The 25,228-nt window shown below is 43.0% G+C and overlaps 1 protein-coding gene across 1 annotated transcript in view; it reads left to right on the top strand.

Annotated features, from left to right (window-relative positions):
• SWAP70 (switching B cell complex subunit SWAP70) overlaps positions 1–25,228 on the top strand; it is a 107,014-nt gene that overhangs the window by 29,626 nt on the left and 52,160 nt on the right. The window contains exon 2 of the mRNA XM_062196517.1: positions 3,376–3,516. Within this exon, the coding sequence (XP_062052501.1) occupies positions 3,376–3,516 (141 nt within the window). The remainder of the gene's footprint in view (positions 1–3,375; positions 3,517–25,228) is intronic.

The following is a 25,228-nucleotide window of genomic DNA, read 5'->3' as shown; positions in this document are numbered from 1 at the left end:
CAATCTTTTTTAAAAAATATCATGCAGGATCTCTGTCATTAATGTGCTGTACACTGTTATTTAATGCTATAACTAGTACTCCAACAGTATTTTTTCACTTTGTGTTGCTATGTGAGGGCAAACTGTTGAAATCTTTATATATACTAAACTGATTTTCTGTATATAAAGAGAACTGAAAATGAATCTTGATGTGAATGGAAGGGGAGAGCAAGTGGGAAAGGGGAGGGTTGTGGGTGGGAGGGAAGTTATGGGGGGGAAGCCATTGTAATCCATAAGCTGTACTTTGGAAATTTATATTCATTAAATAAAAAAAGAAAAAAGAAAAACTATGCCTAGACCTTTCTCTGAAGGGAAGAGAGAACTTCCACTTTCATTATGGCCTTGTCTAAATAAGGTCAGAGTTTGTGAACTCAAGAGGCTTCCATAGCCTTGGCAGCTCATGACAAGAGCCTCGGATGATTATTGACGTCATAAGAGTGTCAGTTGTTAAATCAACAACAGGAGTCACTATGCACTTACTCCTCATGTAAGATCTCTGTCCTTAATGTGTTATACTATGCAAATTAATGGTAAAAGTAGTCTTCAAACAGTACGTTGTGTGTCTGTGTGGATGCAAACTGTTGAAATCTTTATTTAGTATATACTAAGTTGATCTTCCGTATATAAAGATAATTAAAAATGAATATTAATGAAGAATGGGATGAGAGAGGGCGCAGGAGATGGGATGGTTTGCAAGTGGGAGGGTGGTTATGGGGGGAAAACAGCTATAATTCACAAGTTGTACTTTTGAAATTTATATTTATTAAATAAAAGTTTTCTTAAAAAAAAAGAAAAACTATGCCAGGATTTCAGGTTTTTTTGGGCATCAAAATAAATATCTGTTAATTCCATTTTCCATGAGCTTTTTGAAGCCTCTGGTCCACTCCATGTGTGTGTTTATGTGTGTGTGTGTTTGTGTTTATGCTGTGAAATGCAAGCTTTCTACAAAGATTTTTTGGCCATTGTTGTGACTCCTAAGGTGGTTTTGTTGTTTATTTTTCTCTTATTTATAATCCAGGTTCTTTTAAAAAAATATTTGCTTAAGAGAGACTGAGAGGGAAAGAGAAAGTCCCACATTCCATGGTTCACCCCCAAAATGCCCTTGGTGGCCATGGGGCCCAAAGATGGGAGAAGGGAACTCAATCTAGGTTTCCCATGTGGTGGTAGGAACTCAAATGACCTGGGTGGTCTCCACTGCTTCCCAGGATGTAAATTAGCAGGAAGCTGGAATCAGGAGCTGGAGCTAAGAATTTAACACAAGCTTTCTGATGTGGGATGGAAGTATCCTAACTGGTTTTCTCTCAAGATTTATTATTTTAGGGCCAGAGCTGTGGCAGAGCAGGTAAAGCCTCTGCTTGCAGTGCCGACTTCCTATATAGGTGCCATTTTTAAAAAAGATTTATTTATTTATTTATTTGAGAGTTACACAGAGAGAAGAAGAGGCAGAGAGAAAGAGAGAGAGATCTTCCATCCGCTGGTTCACTCTCCAACTGGCCACAATGTCCAGAGCTGTGCTGATCAAAAGCCAGGGGCCAGGAGATTTTTCCGGGTCTCCCATGCAGTTGCTGGGTCCCAAGGACTTGGGCCATTTTGTACTGCTTTCCCAGGTCATAGCAGAGAGCTGGATGGGAAGTGGAGCAGCCGGGACTTGAACCGGCGCCCATATGGAATGCTGCCACTGCAGGCAGTGGCTTTACCCAATATACCACATTGCCAGCCCCAGTTTGAGTTCTGACTGCTCTATTTCTGATCCAGCTCCCTGCTAATGTTCCTGGGAAAGCAGAGGAAGATGGTCTAAGTACTTGGACCCCTGCTCCCACGTGAGAGACCTGGCTGAAGCTACTGGCTCCTGGCTTTGACCTTGTCCAGCACTGGCCATTGCAGCCATTTGGAGAGTGAACCAGTGAATGGAAGATCTCTGCCTCTCCTTGTCTGTAATTTTGCCTTTCAAATAAATGGATAAATCTTTAAAAATATATATTATTTTACTTATTTGAAAGGCATAGTGACACAGAGGGAGAGAGAAATACAGATCAGTCTTCCATCTGCTAGTTAACTCCTCAAGTGGCTACAACAGCCAGGGCTGAGCCAGAATGAAACCAGGAGCCCAGAACTCTATCCAGTTTCCCTCATGGGTGGCAGGGGCCCAAGTATTTGGGCCATCTTCTGCTTTTCCGGGTACATTAGCAGGGAGCTGGATTGGAAGCAGAGCAGCAAGGACTCAAACTGGGAACGTTCCAATACAGGATGCCGGCATCACAGGTGATGGCTTTACCTGCTATGCCACAATGCTGGCCCCTTAATTGGTGTTTTAATCAGTAGGCTAAATGCCTGACCCCTAAATTAGGCTCTTGATTTTTTTCCCTTTTTATATTTATGTTCTTTAATACTTATATTAAAATAGCCTAGAGTAACAGAATTTTAGAGCTTTTTGGACACTGAAGAGATTACTAGTTAATATTTGGTATATTTATATATATCAGTTTGGTCCTTTCTATTGAAGAAACAAGGAAACTGAAACCCAGAGAACTTGTGACTTGTCCAGAACCCTTTACTGCAACTGCCTCATACCAGGTTCTTTCTCTAAAGAGCTCCAGTTGGCTGACCTTGCTTTACTTGGAGAAGAGTTTAATTTTGAACACACTCTCTTGCTCTCCCCTGCCCTTCTTTTGTTCATGTGGACCAGATGATAAAAAAGCTAACAGGAATATTCTTTTCTTCCAGGAGCATGGCTCATAGTAGGTCTGTAGTAGAATTGTGTGAAGTGAACCAGAACTGCAGAGGGCAAGAATGAGAATCATGGGTGACAAAGGGGAGGGGGGGCTGGCTGGCATTGCTCACTCTTTATTAGCTAGTTTATTGTCCAGCTTTCTCTGCCCAGGGCTAGAAAAAGTGTGTTTTGTTCTGATGGTGATGTGCTGTTTAGTGGATGCCTTTAAACTAATCTCCTGCTGGCGCCGCGGCTCACTAGGCTAATCCTCCACCTTGTGGCACCGGCACACTGGGTTCTAGTCCTGGTCGGGGCACTGGATTCTGTCCCAGTTGCCCCTCTCCCAGGCCAGCTCTCTGCTGTGGCCCGGGAGTGCAGTGGAGGATGGCCCAAGTGCTTGGGCCCTGCACCCCATGGGAGACCAGGAGAAGCACCTGGCTCCTGCCTTCGGATCAGGGCAGTGTGCCGGCCGCAGTGCACCAGCCGCGGCGGCCATTGGAGGGTGAACCAATGGCAGAGTAAGACCTTTCTCTCTGTCTCTCTCTCTCACTGTCCACTCTGCCTGTCCAAAAAAAAAAAAAAAAAAAAAAAAAAACCACAAAACTAATCTCCTTTTCCCCACTTAGGTCCTTTCCCATAACCTGTGCACAGTGCTGAAGGTTCCACATGACCCTGTTGCACTTGAAGAGCACTTCAGGGATGATGATGAGGGACCCGTTTCCAACCAAGGCTACATGCCATATTTAAACAGGTTCATTTTGGAAAAGGTATGATTCTAAACTTTTGTTATTTACAGATTCATTTGATTTGCATGTTTCAAGTTGGTCCCAGAGACTCTTGTTGAGTTCACTAAGGAACTGAAGTGGGGGGCATCAAAAGATGGATGAGAAAAAAAAATGAATGACCAATGTTTCTTGTTTCTCCATCTCCTTACTCTCTTCTAAAAGTTGGCTTGAAATCTTCAGGCTAGGTTTGTTATTTTAAATTGAGAACTATGTGTTAATATATATGTAACCTCTCTGAAAGTGTTCTGTTTATTTTTTTTGGAAAATGTGGTTCCACATATATTGGCAATTTTTGCAAAAGTGTGGATATATGGAGTTAGATGTGAACACTAGAGGTGATGGAAATTGCCTTTTCTCTATATATATTTTGCAGCAAACTTTTTGTCCTATGCATTTCCTTAGGGGTACATTCTGAGTAAGGAGTTTGTGAAAGCTGTCCTGTGTTATATCCTGTGACAGGTATAACCCATGGGTATTGACTTTTCCCCCTGGGTTGGCTAAATAAAATTGATGCACCAAAGTGTTGAATTTAATGCATGGAAAAAAGAAAAGAATCTAAACTGATTGTACATTTAAGAAATTTTAAAAATTGGTGGTTAAAAAGTTACAAAAGATAGTCTATGTTTGTTACTAAATAGTCAGTGAATACAGTGAATACATTAAACAAAATGTGAATGTTCTTTTAATCTTTCTATTCTGATTCTCTAATAGGTGAATAACTTTGTAGACTTTCTTTTTTTAAAAGATTTATTTATTTGAAAGGCAGAGCTACAGAGAGAGAGGAGAGACAGATCTTCCACCTGCTGGTTTACTCCCCAAATGTCTACAACGACTAGGGATAGGCCAGGCCAAAGCCAGGAGCCAGGAGCCCCTGCTGGGTTTCCCACGTGGACTTGGGCCATCCTCCACTGCATTCCTAGCAGAGAGCTGGATCTGAATGAAGCACTTGGGATTCAAATCACTGCCCACATGGGATGCTGGTGCTGCAGGCTGTGGCCTTAACCTGCTATGCTACAGCACCAGCCCCTTTGTAGACCTTTTAAAAAAAAAACATGCAAATAACACACACAGATACATACACCATATATATATATATATATATGTATTATATATATAAATACATAGTATTTTGTTTCTGTATAAATAGGATCATATTATACATGCAATTTGGCAACTTAGCTTTTTTCTTTTTAAGATTTATTTTAGGGGCCGGCATTGTGTCATAGTGGGTAAAGCCTCTGCCTGTGATGCCGGCATCCCATATGGGTGCTGATTTGAAACCTGGCTGGTCCACTTCCAATCCAGCTCCCTGATAATGTGCCTGGGAAAGTAGTGAAGATGGCTCAAGTGGTTGTGCCGTGCACCCATATGGGAGACTTGGAAGAAGCTCCTGACTCTTGGCTTGGACCTGGCCCAGCCCTGGCCATTGCAGCCATTTGGGGGTGTACCAGTGGATGGAAGATCTCTCTCTGTCTCTTCCTCTCTATGAGTAATAACTCTTTCAAATTAGAAAGGTTTATTTTATTTATTTAGAAAGCAGAGTTACACAGAGAGAGAGAGAGAGAAGGAGAGACACAGAGAGAAATCTCATGTCTGCTGGTTCAGTCCCCAAATGGTGCAATGCCTGGGGCTGGGCCAGGCCAAAACCAGGAGCGAGGGATTTCATCTGGGTCTCCTATGTGGGTGCAGAGTCCCAAGCACTTGGGCTATCTGCTGCTGCTTTTCCCAGGCACATTATCAGGGAGCTGGATTGGAAGTGGAGCAGTCTAGACTTGAACAAGTGCCCATATGGGATGTTGGCATTTCAGGTGGCAGCTTAACCCATTATGCCATAACACCAGTCCCTGCACCTTAGCTTTTTCCTGAACAATGTATTGGTATCATCTCTCTATATCATATATTTAGTGTAGATGTGAAAGTAATGTTATTCATATCAAAAGTTTGGGAATTTCTGCTTGAAATTTTTGGTGTATTTCCAAAATTCCTCTCAAAAATGACAGTGGGAGCTGGCATTGTGGTGCAGCAGGTTAAGCTGCTTCTTGTAATTCTAGCATCACATATATGCCACTTAGAGCCCTGGCTGATCTGCTTGCTATTCAGCTTCCTGCTAATGTACCTGGGAAGAATGGAAGATGGTCCAAGTACTAGGGTTCTTGCTACCCATGTAGGAGACCAGTTTCGATTTTTGGCTTCTGGATTCAGCCTGGCCAGAACTGGCTCTTACAGCCACTTAGGAAGTGAACTAGCAGATGGAAGATCAGTCTCTCTCTCTCTCCCCACCCCCTGTCACTCTGCCTTTCAAATAAATTTTATTTATTTATTTATTTATTTATTTATTTATTTATTTTTTTGACAGGCAGAGTGGACAGTGAGAGAGAGAGAGACAGAGAGAAAGGTCTTCCTTTGCCGTTGGTTCACCCTCCAATGGCCGCTGCGGTAGCGCGCTGCGGCCGGCGCACCGCGCTGTTCCGATGGCAGGAGCCAGGTGCTTATCCTGGTCTCCCATGGGGTGCAGAGCCCAAACACTTGGGCCATCCTCCACTGCACTCCCTGGCCACAGCAGAGAGCTGGCCTGGAAGAGGGGCAACCGAGACAGGATCGGTGCCCCGACCGGGACTAGAACCCGGTGTGCCGGCGCCGCAAGGCGGAGGATTAGCCTGTTGAGCCACGGCGCCGGCCCAAATAAATTTTTAAAAAGTGACAATGATAATATTATTATTTAAAGTAAGCCTATCTTTTATGTTTGTTTATTTGAAAGGTATAGTGAGAGAAAGAGACAGAGAGCTTCAATTTGCTGCATCACTCCTCAGATGCCTACAACAGTCATACTCAGCTGGGTTTCCCCATTGGTGGCAAGGATTGAAGTAGTTGAACTATTACCAGCTGCCTTTGGGGTGTGCTTTAGCAAGAAGCTAGAATTAGAAACATAGCTGGGATTCCAGCCCAGGTACGCCAGTGTGGGATGTGGGCACCCAAACAATATCTTTTTTTAAAATTTTTAAATTTTTAAAAAAATTTTTTGACAGGCAGAGTGGACAGTGAGAAAGAGACAGAGAGAAAGGTCTTCCTTTACCGTTGGTTCACCCTCCAATGGCCGCTGCGGCCGGCGCACCGTGCTGATCCGAAGCCAGGAGTCAGGTGCTTCTCCTGGTCTCCCATGCGGGTGCAGGGCCCAAGCACTTGGGCCATCCTCCACTGCCTTCCCGGGCCACAACAGAGAGATGGCCTGGAAGAGGGGCAACCAGGATAGAATCCGGCGCCCCGACCAGGACTAGCGCCGCAAGGCAGAGGATTAGCCTAGTGAGCTGTGGCGCTGGCCCCAAACAGTATCTTTTTTTTTTTTTTTTTGACAGGCAGAGTGGACAGTGAGAGAGAGAGAGACAGAGAGAAAGGTCTTCCTTTTTGCCGTTGGTTCACCCTCCAATGGCTGCCGCGGTAGCGCGCTGCGGCTGGCACACCGCGCTGATCCGATGACAGGAGCCAGGTGCTTCCCCCTGGTCTCCCATGGGGTGCAGGGCCCAAGCACCTGGGCCATCCTCCACTGCACTCCCTGGCCACAGGAGAGAGCTGGCCTGGAAGAGGGGCAACCGGGACAGGATCGGTGCCCCAACCGGGACTAGAACCCGGTGTGCCGGCGCCGCAAGGCGGAGGATTAGCCTATTGAGCCGCGGCGCCGGCCCCCAAACAGTATCTTAACCATGGTGCCAAATACTTGCTTCTGATAATACTTTTAAATTAATAATAAAAAATAAAATACAGTTAAAACGCAGGAATTTAGCCTAGCCATTAAGATATCTACGTCTTACCTGGGTTTGATTCCTGGCTCCGGCTCCTAGCTCTAGCTTCCTGCCAATGCAGACCCTGAGGGACAGTGGTGATGTCTCAAGTAAGTGGGTTTCTGTCACTTGTGGGAGATCTGGGTTGTGTTTCTGCCTCCTGGCCTGGGCTTAGGCCAGGTCCTGGCTGTTTGGGGCATTTGGGAAGTGAACCAGTGGAGAGGAACTCTCTCCCTCTAAATCTCTCTCTGCTTCTCAAAAAAAAAAAAAAAAAAAAAAGGGGTGGTGGTGGTGGTGTGCAGTGTTGTGGCCTAACAGGTTAAGCTGCCGCCTGTGATGCCAGCATCCCATATGGGTGCTGGTTGGAGTCCTGGCTGCTTCACTTCCAATCCAGCTCCCTGCTAATGTGCCTGGGAGTGCAGAGGAAGATGGCCCAAGTCTTTGGGCCCCCATGCCCATGAGGGAGACCTGGATGAAGCTCCTGGCTCCTGTTTTTTGCCTGGCTCACCTCTGGCTGTTGTGGTCATTTGAGGATTGAACTAGTGAATGGAAGATCTCTCTCTCTCTCTCTCTCTCTCTCTCTCTCTCTGTAACTCTGCCTTTCAAATAAGTAAATAAATCCTTTTTTTTTTTTAAAAAAAAAAAAAGGAAGGAAAAAGCCACACGATAATGAATGTAAGATTTGACTAAACTCACCAAAGCCACATATTACAAAATTCCATTTATATGCAATGTACAGAATAGGCTAATACTGTACATAGAGGTAGATTAGAAGTTGGCTGGGTTATGAGGAGGTTGGAAGGATGAGTGACTACTAATGGCTTGGAGTTTCTTTTTGGGATGACGAAAATGTTCTAGGTGGTAGCAATGGTTGTAAATCTTATAAGGATACTAAAATTACCAAATTGTACACTTTAAAAGGGTGAATTTGATGGTATGTGAATACATCTCAATAAGAATGACTTAACCAAATTATATGGGAACTATTGTGTGAGGCCTCAAGACTTCACAATATGGTGCTATACTGTTTTCTGGAGCTTTTTTTGGGCTGCAGTTTGTTTATTGATCTGGTAGCTCATTTGTGTTCTATACTTGTATTATAAGTATGTATGTTTTCTATTAAGCAAATATTTTATAACTTGCTGTGTTCATGTGTTCAATCTTAAAAATTATTCACAGTAAACAGAATTATATCTATTGTTTAAATATTGTAGGACATATGGGGGGAATTATAGAAAGCTGGCAATTGCTTTGTTTTCTGTGCCGGCATTGTGCTGACTAGGTCAGTGGAGGGACAAAGTATCTACTGGTTTCATTATCTTGAAGTGCTGTCCCCTTGTTCTCTTGGTGTAGCAGTTTAAAAAATCTCTTGAATGTTAACTTTTAAAATGTTATTTGTTTTAGTGTTTAGGTATTTTAAAGTTCTGTAACTGGAGGGGAGAATATAGCAGTATTTAAAAAGTCCAGAATGAACCATTAAATTTGCAGAAAAACTTAATCACGGAGTGAGTGAGGATGCAAGGAAACAGTGAGCCCTTGTTTATTATTGCTTAGCCACCTGGAGTGGAATTTTGCCAGCTCTGCAATCCAAATAACGCAGCCAAGGTTTCCATGGTGTGAGTTTAAATTGAGTAAAGATTTTAGGGCCTTGTTTTGAAAGTTGGTGGGAAAAAATGCCATTACTGACAGAAAGTGTTAACATAAAGCTTTGAGAATGCTGTTAGTTCTGAAATAATGGTGAATCATTTGTAAGGTGATACATGTATACTGCCTTATTTGATCCTCATGTTAATCCTGTGAGGCAGACCTGGAATTATCTCTGTGTAACTCAGGAGGACACAGGGCCTAAGGTTGCTCAATTAATAAGGGGAGGTAGATTTTTGAACCTAAGCCATTTAACTTCTCCATTGGTGTATCTTTAATTGCATTGTGGAGAGATTAATTACTGTTTTTCAGAGTTACTGTGTTTTTGTAGTTGTTTGCATATGTAAAGGAAATACTGGTTTAAGGGAGGAGTTGAACTGCTTAAAAGCCTTTTGATGATCTCAAACTATCTCAGCTTCTGTCCATCCAGTTCTCTTAGATTCTTTCTCAAGTGTTATAACATGTTTCTATCTCTTAATTAGTGTTTGTGTTCCTTACTGTATGAATTTTTCCCCAAGTTTTAAGGATTTTCTGCCTTTGCCTTGGAACATTATACTGAAAGGGGTTTGGGTCAGAAGATAAATTATACTGAATTGCTTCCCAAAAAGTAATTTTTACATTTGGTTCCTATTACTTTTTTTTTTTTTTTTTTTTTTGTGACAAGGCAGAGTGGACAGTGAGAGAGAGAGAGAGACAGAGAGAAAGGTCTTCCTTTACCCTTTGTTCACCCAACAATGGCCGCCGTGGCCGGCGCGCTGTGGCTGGCGCACTGTGCTGATCCGAAGCCAGAAGCCAGGTGCTTCTCCTGGTCTCCCATGTGGGTGCAGGGCCCAAGCACTTGGGCCATCCTCCACTGCACTCCCTGGCCACAGTAGAGAGCTGGCCTGGAAGAGGGGCAACCGGGACAGAATCCGGTGCCCCGACCGGGACTGGAACCCGGTGTGCCGGTGCCGCTAGGCGGAGGATTAGCCTATTGAGCTGCGGCGCCGGCCCCTATTACGTTTTTTAAAATATTTATTTATTTATTTGAAAGTTAGAGTTACACAGAGAGAGAAGCAAAGGTAGAGAGAGAGACAGAGAGAGATGGAGGGAAAGTGAGAGATCTTCTGTCTGCTGGTTTACTCCCCAGTTGGGTGCAACGGCCAGAGCTGCGCCGATACAAAGCCAGGAGCCAGGATCCAGGAGCTTCTGCTGGGTCTTTCACATGTGTGCAGGGGCGCAAGGACTTGGGTCACCTTCTGCTGCTTTCGCAGGCCATAGCAGAGAGCTGGATCAGAAATGGAGCAGCTGGGATATGAACTAGCGCCCATATGGGATGCCAGCACTGCAGGTGGTGGTGGCTTTATCCGCTGTGCCACAGCGCTGGACCCCCATTTAAAATATTTTTTAAAAAATATTTATTTATTTGATTGAAAGGCATAGTTACAGAGAGAGAGAGAGAGAGAGAGACAGACAGACAGACAGAGAGATCTTCCCTCCTCTGGTTCACTCCCTAAATGGCTGCAATGGTTGGGGCTGGGCCAGGGTGAAGCTAGAAGCCAGGAGCTTCTTCCAGGTCTCCCACGTGAATGCAAGGACCCAAACACTTGGGTCATCTTCAACTACTTCTTAATAGATAATCATTTCTGTTGTTCTTCATGATGACAGAATTTATTTTCAGCTTTCCTGAGACTTCAACTTATTATTATTATTATTATTTTTTTGACAGGCAGAGTGAGAGACAGAGAGAAAGGTCTTCCTTTTTGGCCGTTGGTTCACCCTCCAATGGCTGCTGCGGCTGGCGCATCTCGCTGATCTGAAGCCAGGAGCCAGGTGCTTCTCCTGGTCTCCCATGGGGTGCAGGGCCCAAGCACTTGGGCCATCCTCCACTGCACTCCCTGGCCATAGCAGAGAGCTGGCCTGGAAGAGGGGCAACCGGGATAGAATCCGGCGCCCCAACCGGGACTAGAACCTGGTGTGCCAGCGCTGCAAGGCGGAGGATTAGCCTGTTAAGCCACGGCGCTGGTGGAGACTTCAAATTATTAACGTGTCCATTGCTGGATTATCTGTCAGGAAGAAAAATGGTGTATTATTGGGTTTCTGCTATTTAGTCCCAACAAGGTGCATCAAAAACACTAGTGCTTCAGCATGCTTGTGAGGCAGTTGCATTTCTTCATGAGACTTATGGCTGATTAGACTTGCTGGGCTGAGTCATTGTCAGTTTTTTCCCCTGATTCTACACATTAAAGCTTACTCTGGGCTGTATGATTAAAACCAACAGTCCGTTGGCAATTTGCCAAGTCCTAATTGGCAAATCTATTGCTTTCTAACAGACTCCTGTTGTGTTTTTTGGAAACATACAAACACACAGAAGAAAAATAATTTTGTGTTCGGTTTCTCCTCTGGAGGCTTCCAGGCTCAGCATCCTGCTCTTTTCTGACATTTATGCTTCTTCTCCTTGGGGTACTGTTTTACCTGCTTGCTCTTCATTTGTCAGTTACATTTCTTGCATAAATGTGGTTTCAGGTTTCTTTTGTTAATTGAAGGACTGTATCTTCAACACGAAACACTTCAGATGTGTGCCAAATAACCATCATTTAATAGGAAATTGTAGCATTCTTAAGCACTGAAACTCAGGCTTTTGGCCTGCACTTTAGCCTATGCTGCTTTATCTTTCCTGATTAGAAAGTTCTGTGATGTGGCACAAAACAAAGTTGTACTTTGCATTTTCTCAAATTTGTGAAGCTGTAGAGGACTTCACATATCTGAGTGAATAAAGGAGTTTCATGCTGAGAACTGGATGACCTTTATGCAGCTGAGTGTTTTGACCATCAATATAGATATAAGAGTGATGTAGTTTAAAGAAATAGCATTTGGAAAAATAATACATTTGTGGACATAGAATTCAGGTACCATGCAATTTACTTATTTAAAAAAATTTAAATATTTATTTTTTACAGATTTATTTATTTATTTGAAAGTCAGAATTACGCAGAGAGAGAGAGAGAGGTCTTCCATCCCATGGTTCACTCCCCACCTGGCTGCAACGGCTGGAGCTGCATCCATCCGAAGCCAGGAGCCAGGAGTTTCCTCCAGGTCTCCCACACGGGTGCAGGGGCCCAACAACTTGGGCCATTTTCTACTGCTTTCCCAGACCATAGCAGAGATCTGGATCAGAAGTAGAACAGCCTGAACTTGAACCAGTCCCCATATGAGATGTTGGCACTGCAGGCGGCGGCTTTATCCTCTATGCCACAGTGCCAGCCCCTAAAGATTTATTTATTTATTGGAAAGGCAGAGTTTACAGAGAGAGAGAGAGAGAGAGGGAGAGAGAGAGACAGATAGAGATATTCCATCCACTGGTTGACTGTTTAAATGACTACAACAGATGGAACTGGACTTCTTCTGGGTTTCCCACATGGGTGCAGGGTGCACTTGAGCCACCTTCCACTGCTTTCTCAGGTGCATTAGCAAGGATCTGGATCAGGAGTAGAGCAGCTGGGTCTCAAACATCACCTATATGGGATGCCACTGTCTCAGGTGGTGCCTTTACCCACTGCACCACGATTGTGGCTCCCCAGTTTACTTATTTAACATGTACAGGTTAGTAGTTTTTAGTATATTCACTGTTTTGTGTAACCATCACCACTATCAATTTTAGAATGTCTTCATCACTCCCTCATAAAAAAAATCCCATACATATTACAGTCACATTTTCCTCCCCCACAACTTTAGACAAACAGAAATCTACTTTCTGTGTATCACAGGCAATACACTTTAATATTCATGGGATCACACAATGATGTCCTCCATTGTACTGGGTTTTTTCTCTTAGCATAATGTTTTATTTTTTTGTAAAGATTTATTTATTTATTTATTTGAAAGACAGAGTTAAAGAGAGGCAGAGGCAGAGAGAGAGAGAGAGAGAGAGAGAGAGGGGTCTTCCATCTACTGGTTCACTCCCCAGATGGCCACAACAGCCAGAACTGAGTGGGTCCGAAGCCAGAAGCTTCTTCCAGGTCTCCCACGCAGGTGCAGGGGTTCAAAGACTTAGGCCATCCTCCATTGCTTTCCAAGGCCATAGCAGAGAGCTGGATCAGAAGTGGAGCAGCTGGGACTCGAACCAGTGCCATATGGGATGCCGGCACTGCAGGCGGTGGCTTTACCTGCTATGCCACAGGGCCAGCCCCAGCATAATGTTTTCAACTTTCATCCATGTTGAGGCATATATCAGTGTTTCTTTCCTTTTTATGGCTTACTAATATTCAGTTATGGTTATGCCATGTTTTGTTACATGTTCATCAATTGGTTGATATTGAGGTTGTCTGCTTTAGTGCAGCCGCATTAGTCTGTTCCTCCAGTTGCTGAGAACTCTGCTGTCTCAGAGCCCGCAGGTCAGCTGCTTCCTCTGTTGGGAGGCCTCCTCCACCCATGAAGTGCAGCCAATTCTTGTTCATTCTTTTGGTCTCGGCCTGATTATCACTTCCTCAGGAAGGTTTCTACAGGTAGTACCCCACCCTTTTCACAGCTGATCAGTTCTCTTGAAATACGTTCTCACAGCATCTCGTGCTTTTTCGTCATAGCACCTATATGGTAGTTTTCAGTATAGGTGGTGGGGTTGTTCATTATCTTTTGATGTCCGATTTTACTGCTAGAATATAAATTCTGTGATGGCAAGGATTGGCTCAACTTTTTTTTTTTTTTTCTGGACAGTGAGGGAGAGAGAGAGACAGAGAGAAAGGTCTTCCTTTGCCGTTGTTTCACCTCACAATGGCTACTGCGGCCGGCGCACTGTGCTGATCTGAAGCCAGAAGCCAGGTGCTTCCTCCCGGTCTCCCATGCAGGTGCAGGGCCCAAGCACTTGGGCCATCCTCCACTGCCCTCCCGGGCCACAGCAGAGAGCTGGACTGGAAGAGGAGCAACTGGGACAGAATCTGGCGCCCCGACCAGGACTAGAACCCCGGGGTGCCGGCGCCGCAGGTGGAGGATTAGCCTATTGAGCTGCGGTGCCAGCTCAACTCTTCACACAGAGACTGGTACCTGGTAAATTCTCACACATATTTAAATGGATGAATGAGCAAATGAACCCTGCATACTAAGCAGAGGGGTTCTGAATAGAATATGGCTTTTGATTAAAAGAGTTCATGATTTTTTAAAAATTTTTATTTGTTTATTTGAGAGGTAGAGTTACAAACAATGAGAGGGAGAGACAGAGAGAAAGGTGTTCCATCTGCTGGTTCACTCCCCAAATGACTGTAACAGCTGGAAATGGGCCAAACTGAAATCAAGAGCCAGGAGCTTCTTCTGGGTCTCCCACATGGGTGCAGGGGCCCAAGGGCTTGGACAATCTTCTGCTGCTTCCCCAGGCCATAGCAGAGAGCTGGATCAGAAGAGGAGCAGCAGGTCTAGAACCGGTTTCCATATGGGATGCCTGTGCCACAGGTGGAGGATTAACCTACTGTGCCACAGTGCCAGCCCCAAGAGTTCATGATTTTTGAACCTCAGGGATGAGTTTTGAGTTTAGACATGTAAATGTAGCTATATAAGAGCATGTGCCTTTTCCCTTTTTTATTTTTTGGCTCTTGTACTTTTGCTCTGGTTTAAATTTTATGAAACTATTATTTTTTCCCACTGATATATAATTCACATAACATAAAGTCTACTATTTCAAAAAGTATAATATCAAATAGCTATCATTCTTATCAGATTTTATCATCCCTGTTTTGTGTAACCATCACCACTGTCAATTTTAGGATATCTTCATCACTCCCTCATAAAACAATCCCATACATATTACAGTCACATTTTCCTCCCCCACAACTTTAGACAAACACTTCATAGCAGTCATTCTCAATTCTCCATTTCCCCTGTCTCCTGACAGCTACTACCCTACTTTCTATCTCTATGGATTTACCTATTCTAAACATTTCCTGGTAATGGAATCATAATACGTAGTCTTTTGTACCTGACTTATTTCAGTTGACTTAAATATTTTCAAGATTCATTCATGTTGTGTCAGTACTTTGTTCATTTTTAATGGCTAAATATTTCATTGTGTTGACATACTTCATTTAATTTACCCATTCATTGGTTGATAGATACTTCCTTCTCCCCTTGCGCTATCATTCTGCAGCCATTATAGTGGATGTGAAAAGTTCTTATTTTTGGGCCGATGTTGTAGTACAGCAGGTTAAGTTGCCGCCTGCAAAGCCAGATCCCATATCAGAGTGCCAGTTTGAGTCTCAGCTACTCTGCTAATGTGCCTGGGAAAGTACCTTACAGTATTTTTAATTACATGCATATTTTATACTATAAATTTCTAGAATTTTTCCATATTGCTTACACTGAAACTGGCTATTGAATGATACTCTCTCCCTCCTTTGACCAGCCCCTGGCAACCACCACTGTACTGTCTGTTTTAATGAGGTTCATTACTTTATAGATTCCTTGTAAGTAGAATCATGCTTGTCTTTTGTGATTAGTTTATTTCACTTAACATAATGTCTTCAAGGTGCATTCATGCATATGACAGGATTTCCTCCTTTCTTAAGTTCCTACTCTTTGTTCCCTTCCTCTCCTCTCCTCCCCTTTCCTCTCCTCTCTTCTCTCTCTCAAACACACACACACACACACACTTTTTCTCACACATTTTCTTTATCCATTGCTCCTTTGATGGACATTTAGGTTGCTTGCACATTATGTCTATTAATAACAGAATACTTCTGCAGTGAACATGGGTATGTTAAATCTTCTCCAGGTCCTGTTTTCAGTTCTTTTGGATGTATACCAAGAAGTAGAATTTCTGGGTCATGTAGTAGTTCCATTTAAAAATTTTTAAGGAATCTACATACTGTTTTCCATAGCAGCTATACCATTTTATAATCCCACCAACAGTATATAAGTGTTCCAGTTTCTCCACATCCAACACTTGTTTATTTTCTTTTTTTTTGGTAATGGCCATCTTCACATGTATGAGAGTGTATCTCATTGTGCTGATTTCCATTTCCCTGATGATTAGTGATGGAAGAGTTTTTTTCATATGCTGTTATTTGTGTATCTTATTTAAAGACAAGTCTATGTGAATCCTTTGCTCATCTTTTTTTTTTTATGTTACTCATTTTCCATGAGCCTTTTTTTTTTTTTAATTTGACAGACAGTGAGAGAGACAGAGAGAAAGGTCTTCCTTCCGTTGGTTCATCCCCCAAATGGTCACTACGGCCGGAACTACGCCAATCTGAAGCTAGGAGCCAGGTGCTTCCTCCTGGTCTCCCATGCAGGTGCAGGGGCCCAAGCACTTGGGCCATCTTCCACTGCCTTCCCAGGCCACAGCAGAGAGCTGGACTGGAAGAGGAGCAACCGGGACTAGAACCCAGCACCAGTATGGGATGCCAGCGCAGCAGGCAGAGGATTAACCAAGTGAGCCACGGCGCTGACCCCCGTGCTCATCTAAAAAAATTTTTTTTTCACGTTGAGTTTTAGGAGTTCTTTTATGTACTAATCCCTTATCTTGTATATAGCTTACAAATATTTTCTTCCATTCTGTATGTTTCCTTTTCCACTTTGTTATTTCCTGTGCTGTACAGAATTTTGAAATTTGATGTAGTTCCATTTGTATGTTTTTGCTTTTTTTACCTATGGTTTTTAATGTTATATCCAGGAAATCATTGCCAGTCCAATATCATAAAGTTTTCCTTCTATATTTTCTTCTAGGTGTTTTATAGTTTAGGTTCTACATTTAGATGTGTGATTCATTTTGAGTTAAATTTTTTATATGGTATTAGGTAAGGGTCTATTTTCATTCTATTCCATGTGATGTCAAGTTTTCTTAATATCATTGTTGAAGAGACAATTCTTTTCCTATTGTGTATTCTTGGCACCTTTGTTGAAGGTCCTTTAACCATTACATGAAGGTTTATTTCTGGGTTCTCTATTATAGTATATTGGTTTATAGGCATGACATTGTACAAAACAGTACCATACTGTTTTGATTACCTTATTTTTGAAGTCAGGAAAAGCTTTATTTTTCTCTCAATATTGTTAAGGCTATTCAGGGTCCTTTGAGATTCCATATGAATCTTAAGATTTTTTGTTTGTTTGTTTGTTTTCTGCAAAATATGTCATTGGGATTTTGCCAGTGATTGCATGGAATCTGTGGATTGCTTTAGATAGTATGGACATCTTCACAATGTATATTTTAAAATTTTTACTTTTTTTATTTGGAAGACAGATGCTTGCATGTACACATGCACACACACACACAGGATGAGAAAGAGATCGAGAGAAAGAGAGAGAGAGCGCAGAAGATTATTTGGTTCACTCTCCAAATTCCTTCAGCAGCCTGGGCTGGGCCAGACAGAAGCCAGCAACTCAGAATTCAGTCTGGGTCTCCCACATGGGTAGCAAGCACCCCAGTACTTGAGTCATTATCGATACTTCCCAAGGTGTGCATTAGCAGGAAGCTGCAGTTGGGTCTTCAGCTGAGAGCTAAACCCAGATAATCCAAAAGGATGTGGGCACCCCAAGCAGTGTCTTAACTGCTGTGCCAGATTCCTACTCCTGAACAATATTAAATTTTCTTTTTTTTTTTTTTTTTAATTTTTGACAGGCAGAGTGGACAGTGAGAGAGAGACAGAGAGAAAGGTCTTCCTTTTGCCGTTGGTTCACCCTCCAATGGCTGCCGCGGTAGCGCGCTGCGGCCGGCGCACCGCGCTGTTCCGATGGCAGGAGCCAGGTGCTTCTCCTGGTCTCCCATGGGGTGCAGAGCCCAAACACTTGGGCCATCCTCCACTGCACTCCCGGGCCACAGCAGAGAGCTGGCCTGGAAGAGGGGCAACCGGGACAGGATCGGTGCCCCGACCGGGACTAGAACCCGGTGTGCCGGCGCCGCAAGGCGGAGGATTAGCCTGTTGAGCCACGGCGCCGGCCACAACATTAAATTTTCTAATCTATGAACATGGGGTGACTTTTCCTTTATTTGTATCTTCTATAATTTCTTTCAGCAGTGTTTTGTAGTTTACATTGTACGAGTCTTTCACCTTTTAGGGTTAATTCCTAAGTATTGTATTTTTTTTAAGTTTTTGAAACGGGATTGTATTCTTAATCTCCTTTTCAGATTGCTCATTGGGGTGTGTTGGAATGTAGCTGATGTTTGTGTGTTGACTTTGCTGAATTCTTTTATGAGTTCTAACAGTGTTTTGGGTGTAATCTTTAGGACTTTCTACATACAATATTGTATCATCTCAAATGGAGATAATTGAACTTCTTCCTTTCCAATTTGGATACTTTTTCTATTTCTTGCCTGATTGCTCTGGCTAGGGCTGCAGTCCTATACTACATTGAGTAGAAGTGGCAAGAGGGACATTCTTGTTTTGTTCCACTGTGGCCTTTTTAAATGTAACCTGGGGCCAGCGCCGTGGCTCACTTGGTTAATCCTCCACCTGCAGCGCCGGCTTCCCATATGGGCGCCGGGTTCTTATCCCTGGTTGCTCCTCTTCCAGTCCAGCTCTCTGCTGTGGCCTGGAAAAGCAGTGGAGAATGGCCCAAGTGCTTGGGCCCTGCACTCACATGGGAGACCAGGAAGAAGCACCTGGCTCCTGGCTTCGGATCTGCACAGCGTAGGCTGTAGTGGCCATTTGGGGGGTGAATCAATGGAAGGAAGGCTTTTCTCTCTGTCTCTCCCTCTCACTGTCTATAACTCTACCTGTCTAAAAAAATTATTAAAAAATGTAACCTGTTACTGTACTTTTAAAAAGTTTTAATATACTGGTGCCTTTGATCATGATTAAACCAAAGGAAAAAAGGTAGATTAGAATTCAGAGAAGAAAGCAGCTAAATAGATAATTTATTAAAATTAGGTAGGATACAGTGTACCTGGATCAAAGAACTGCTACTTGTTTCCTGTCCACACAGGAAACATTATGAAGAATTTGCTTTGTTTCTGATCCATTCCAATCTTTTATCAAGATTTCTTGGCTGTCTTACAGGTAAACAGTGACCACTGCATTGCAGTCAGTGGTCTTTTAAAAAAAATCCTTTTCCTTGCTCTCTCTGTAGCGTTTGTCACTGTTGACCAAACCTTAATCTTAACTCACTCAAATTTTCATTTGTTTGAGATTCTTCTATACTTTTACTGCTCTTTCATCATGATTTCTCTTCCTCTTCTGGCTTTGTAAATGTGACTATCCATTGAAGTTCTGTTTGTTTCTTTTGCTTGCCTTTTTTGTTTTTGTCTCTTGTTTTATGTTCATTCTCAGTGATCTCATTGATCATCATGGCTGCAGTAATCTTTAAGTATGCAGTTGATCTACACATCTGGCCCTGTTAGGTTACACTTTCCTTCTTTGATGTCTTAGACATCTCCATCAAAACGTCTTACCAGAACTTCAGGTTGAAGATACATATAACTGAACACTTTGTCTCTCTTCCTTGTTTTGTGAGTACCATGATGTAGGTACCTAGTCACCAAAATCCCCTTTGTTATATACCCGTTCCTTCTGTCCATTCTTTTTCATACCCTAGTTGAGACTCTTAATACCTTTACCTGGTAGTATCGTAGTAGTAATCTTCTGATATCCTTTATTTTTCTCTCTGCACCTTTTTATCTACTGAAATCTACCTTGCATAATTATTATTCTGTCTAATGAAATCTGTGGTGTATACTTTTCTGAAACATAGGGCTAATTGTAACTCTTTACTCAAAGAACTTTGTTGGTTTCCTCTTATATTAAATAAAGTCAGTTCTGAAGTATAGTGTAAATCTGACTTCAACTTGCCTCCTGTGTTTGATCGACCATCTTTCCTGTACCCATGTCAGCCCACCTCAGCTATTTCCATTCTCCAGACACGGTTGATACACTACTGCTGCTGTACCCGTGCTCATGCAGATTCTTTTCCTGTGCTTTGGAATACCTTTTCTTGTAGTCTTTCATATACTTTAAGGTTCACCTCAAATACTATTTTTCCTGCAAAGTACACATCTGGGCCACATTGACCTGCTTGTTTTCTATCCTAAAACCCTCTAATGGTAATTTCCTGTAGATTGTTTCTTAAAATTATAAAAAGCCTTTTGTAATTTGGTCTTTTGTTGGCTTTTCTAACCATATATCTAGCCACTCCCCCTTAGGTGTCCTATGATTCACCACATAATCCACAAAGAATCACTTCTTGTTCCTCAGAGCAAGGCTGTATGCTTTCATGTGCATTTCGTTTCCCCTGTGGGACTTAGTATTTGGGGTGTGGGCAGACAGAGTTGGTGGTGGTGGCCTTTGAAACTAGTTCTGCATAGATGTCCTCCAACACAAGGAATACCTTTATTGACTGAGCTCTACAGGCAGTTTGGCATAGTGTAACTGGCATTGGAGCTTTAGTTTATTCATTTATTTTAAAGATTTATTTATTTATTTGAAAATCAGTGTTGGAGAGAGAGAGAGAAGAGAGAGAGAGAGGTTTTCCATATGCTGTTTCACTGTTCAGGTGGCTGCAATGGCCAAGGCTGTTCCAGGCTGAAGCCAGGTGCCTCATCCTCCCTTGTGGGTGGTAGGATACGTACTTGGGCCATCTTTTGCTACTTTTCCCAGGCCTTTTTTAAAAAAATATTTTTATTTATTTATTTGAGAGTTAGAGTTATAGACAGTGAGAGAGAGAGAAAGATCTTCCTTCCATTGGTTCACTTCCCAACTAGCCTCAATGGCTGGAGCTATGCCGATCCGAAGCCAGGAGCCAGGTGCTTCTTCCTGGTTTCCCATGCGGATGCAGGGGCCCAAGCACTTGAGCCATCCTCCACTGCTTTTCCAGGCCACAGAAGAGAGCTGGATTGGAAGAGGAGCAGCTGGGACTAGAACCGGCACCTATATGGGATGCCAGCGCTGCAGGTGGAGGATTAATGTACTGCGCCACGGCGCTGGCCCCTCCCAGGCCTTGAGCAGGGAACTGGAATAGCTGGAACTCAAACTGGTGCCCATATGGGATGCCAGCATTGCAGGCGGTGGCTTTAACTGCTATACCACAATGTGAACCCCTGGAACTTTAGTTTAAACTCTGTTTTTGATATTATCAGTAATGTTAACTTGGCAAAAATACTAAATTTTTTCTGAACCTATATTTTCTAGTGTGTAAAGGAAGTGTGGTAATTAACCTTATAGTGCAAATATAACATTTCAGTGAGAAACTGCATATATAATGCCTTGTGTATAGTAAGACTTCAGTAAATGGTGTTAACCTCTACCCACACCAACTCCCCCACCCCCCACCAAGAAAAATAAAAAAAATAGGAAGAAAGAAAGGAAGGAAGGCAGGCAACAGCAATTGCTGCTTCAGCTGGCCCTCCATGGAATCCATCGTATGTGATGGGGGTGTGGGAAATGGTACCAGACTGAGAAGATACAGAAGGCGGAGCACAAAGGGCATCTTTCTACTTTGGGGAGACTGGTTTGCCAACCACAATTTCTAGTTAGAAATCAGGAGAAACTTCTTCCTGCAGTGCACATAATTCATCTATCTCCCAAACTAAATACTTTGCTCATATTGCCCTGCTACCTACTCCTGTCTACTCTGGCACATCTTGTATACTGTCTCAGAATATGGCTTTGAAAATGAAGATTATTGTACTTCAACAAGAAGTCTCACGATTAATTCAATCATCTAGTAATAACAGACTTATCATTTGGACCATAAAAATCAATTGTTCAACTTTAAGGAAAATAATAAACTTTGTCCTCATATAATGTGAAGTTATGTATAAAAGGCTCTTTAGCATGTAGATGTGTTCTAGATTTGTTTCTTTATTAAATTCTATAAAGAGGCATTAAGTAATACTGTAAACTTGAATTACATTTTAAAAATAAGCACCATTGCAGCTATCAGTTGGAGAATATATTATAGAATTTTCAGACAGTATATCAGAGATAAATGTTTTTATTTGTACTATAAAGAAAATGTAATTTTGCTGTTAACTCTGTATTTTTTATTAAAAATGTTTATAACTGATTTTAAAATTTCTTATGAAGCCATTTGCAAATTGCATACTTAATTTAATAAAGTACTTTAGCCACAAAGAAAGAGAAAGAAAATGAAGATTATGTCTTTCAGTACAGATAAAGTCCTAACTCCTTACTATGAATGATAAGGCCCTTCATGATCTGGTCTCCACCTACTTGTCTAGCCTCATCTTTCATTGTGTTCCATGAAGAGGACATTTGCCTTTTTTTTTTTTTTAATCAATCTGGTATCTGAATTCTTCGTATGTTTCAGAAATTCCACAAGGTATTGGTTGGGAACAGGATCTATCTCATACTGAGAAATGAAAAGTTCAGATACATATTTTCATTGCTCCTTGGCAACTAGAGCACAGAAATGTGACCCAGGCCCAGCCAATAGGATTCTGAATCTGCAGTGAGTGACGGACTATCAAGGACAGTGGTGACAGTGGTGACAGTGGTGTCTTCCTGTTTACGGTGGAAGTGGTATCTCTCACCAGACTGTTCCTGAGGGATCTCAGCTGCGGTTCTGGCTGTATACCTTACCTTGGTGCCAGCCTACTCCCAGGGGCTCAATTTTCCAGCCCTTGTGTTGGATCTGTTTTGTTACCTATTGTTTTCTCAATAAATTCCTTTTCTGATTAAAGGGATCCAAGGTGTTTTCTGTTAATGTACACTGATGAAAACCCTTGACTTGTTCTACCCTCTAGCACCCAGTGCCTATTCACATCAAAGTTTCATACCATGTTTGTCTCCACTCTGGGCTTTCTTACATTGTGTTCTACATAGAACATCCTTTATCCTATTCTTGATCAATTTGATCCTTTTAAAAAAAATGTTGTGTTTATTTATATTTATTTGAAATGCAGAGAGATAGAAAGAGACCACAACAGAGACAGAGGGGCGGATGTTGTGGCATAGCAGGTAAAGCTGCCGCCTGCAGTGCCAGCATCCCATGTAGGCACTGGTTCAAGTCCCAGGTGCTCCACTTCCCATGCAGCTCCCTATTGATGCGCCTAGGAAACCAGTGAAAGATAGTCCAAGGCCTAGAGTCCCTGAACCCATGTGGGAGACCTGGAAGAAGCTCCTGGTTCCTGGTTTTGGATTGGCTAGGCTCCAGCCGTTGTGGCCATTTGGGGAGTGAACCAGCAGATGGAAGACCTCTCTTTCTGCTTCTGCCTCTCTGTAATTCTGCCTTTCAAACAAACAAACAAATAAATCTTTAAAACAAACAAACAAAAAGAATGAGCTTGCTTTCTAAAAACAAAACAACCAGAGGCAGAGGCAGAGAGATCTTCCATCTGTTGGTTCATTCCCCAAATGCCTAAAGTGGCCTGGGGCTGGGCCAGGCTGAAGCCAAGAGCCAGGATCTCAATGCAGGTCTCCTCCATATGTTAGCTATCACCTACCGAAGCTGGAAGAAGCAGAGCTGGGACTCATCCTGCTATGGAATGTAGGCATCCCAAGTGATGGCATATCTGCTTTGCCAAATGCCTACCTGGTCTGTTTAATTTTTGGTGGTCCTAGGCCAGCTCCGCAGCTCACTAGGCTAATCCTCCACCTGCAGTGCCGGTACTCCGGGTTCTAGTCCTGGTTGGGCGCTGGATTCTGTCCTGGTTGCTCCTCTTCCAGTCCAGCTCTCTGCTGTGGCCTGGGAAGGCAGTGGAGGATGGCCCAGGTGTTTGGGCCCTGCACCTGCATGGGAGACCAGGAAGAAGCACCTGGCTCCTGGCTTTGGATCGGCATAGCTCCGGCTGTGGTGGCCATTTCGGGGGTGAACCAACGGAAGGAAGACCTTTCTCTTCTGTCTCTCTCTCTCTCTCTCACTGTCTAACTCTGCCTGTCAAAAAAAAAATTTTTTTTGGTGGTCCTTTAAGACTCAGCTCTGTTGTTATGTTACCCTTTTAAAAATATTTTCCTACCAAGAAGCTAATGGTGAAATTGGTAATGACACTTAAGTTACACAAACCTACCTGGTTTGCAATCTTTGTATTGGGCTTATCAGTGAACATAGAGGGGGAATACTGGCCAAACAATACAGTTTTAAAACTTTTATCATAGAGGCCAGTATTGTAGCATAGAGGGTAAAGTTGTTGCCTGTGCATTCTGTGTGGGCACTGGTTCGTGTTCAGTCTCCTCCACTTCTGATCCAGTTCCCAACTGATGGCCTGGGAAAAGCAGCAGAGGCTGGCCCAAGTGTTTGGGTCCTTGTTACCTGAATGGGAGACCCTTATGAAGTTCCTGGCTCCTGGCTTTGGCTTAGCCCAGCCCTGGCCATTGCAGCCATATTGGGGAATGAACCAGCTGATAGAAGATCCTTCTGCATTCCCTCTCTCTGTAACTGTGACTTTCAAAAAAATAAATACATTGTTTAAAAAAAATTCTCCTTAATTTCAAGATTGTGTTAGCTCCTCAGTGTTCCCAGAGAATCCTAATTTCTTTTTTTCTAAAAAAGATTTATTTTATTTATTTGAAAGTCAGAGTTACACAGAGAGAAGAGAGGGAGAGGCAGAGAGGGAGAGGCAGAGAGGGAGTGGTGGAGGGAGAGGGAAAGGTCTTCCATCTGATGGTTCACTCCCCAGATGGCCACAACGGCCAGAGCTGTGCTGATCTGAAGCCAGGAGCCAGGAGCTTCTTCCGGGTCTCCCATGTAGGTTCAGGGCCCCAAGGACTTGGGCCATCTTCTACTGCTTTCCCAGGCCATAGCAGAGAGCTGGATTGGAAGAGGAGCAGCCGGGACTAGAACCGGCGTCCATATGGGATGCTGGTGCCTCAGGCCAGGGCTTTAACCCACTGCGCCACAGCGCCGGCCCCATCTCTAATTTGTTACATTATTTTTCACATGATACACATACATACATATTTAAAAAATTGTAAATTAACAATAATTGGACATAGTTATGGGCTACAGTACATTATATAAAGTGTAAACTGATTGAGTCAGAGCAATCAACATTACCTTATGATTGGAGCCTTAGAGCTTCTTTCTTATTTGCTCATAAAATATGTAATAGGTTATTGTGACTACAGTCACCCTATGCTGTGTAACACTGGGAATGTTCCTTGGAGATATGGGGTAGTATTATGTTGTGTTTCTTCATACTATCTCTGGCAAATGATAATTACTGCCTAAATTTCTTAATTTGTTGAGTGAATAAAAAGCTTTATTGAATGAAACACTGTAATATCAAGATTATTTATGTGGCCGGCGCTGTGGCTTAACAGGCTAATCCTCCGCCTTGCGGCGCTGGCACACCGGGTTCTAGTCCCGGTTGGGGCGCCGGATTCTATCCCGGTTGCCCCTCTTCCAGGCCAGCTCTC

The sequence above is a fragment of the Lepus europaeus genome, chromosome 7 (genome assembly GCF_033115175.1).
Source record: "Lepus europaeus isolate LE1 chromosome 7, mLepTim1.pri, whole genome shotgun sequence".
Lineage (NCBI taxonomy): Eukaryota > Metazoa > Chordata > Mammalia > Lagomorpha > Leporidae > Lepus > Lepus europaeus.
The sequence above is the reverse complement of the archived record's forward strand: the minus strand, read 5'-3'. Positions and strand labels throughout refer to the sequence as shown.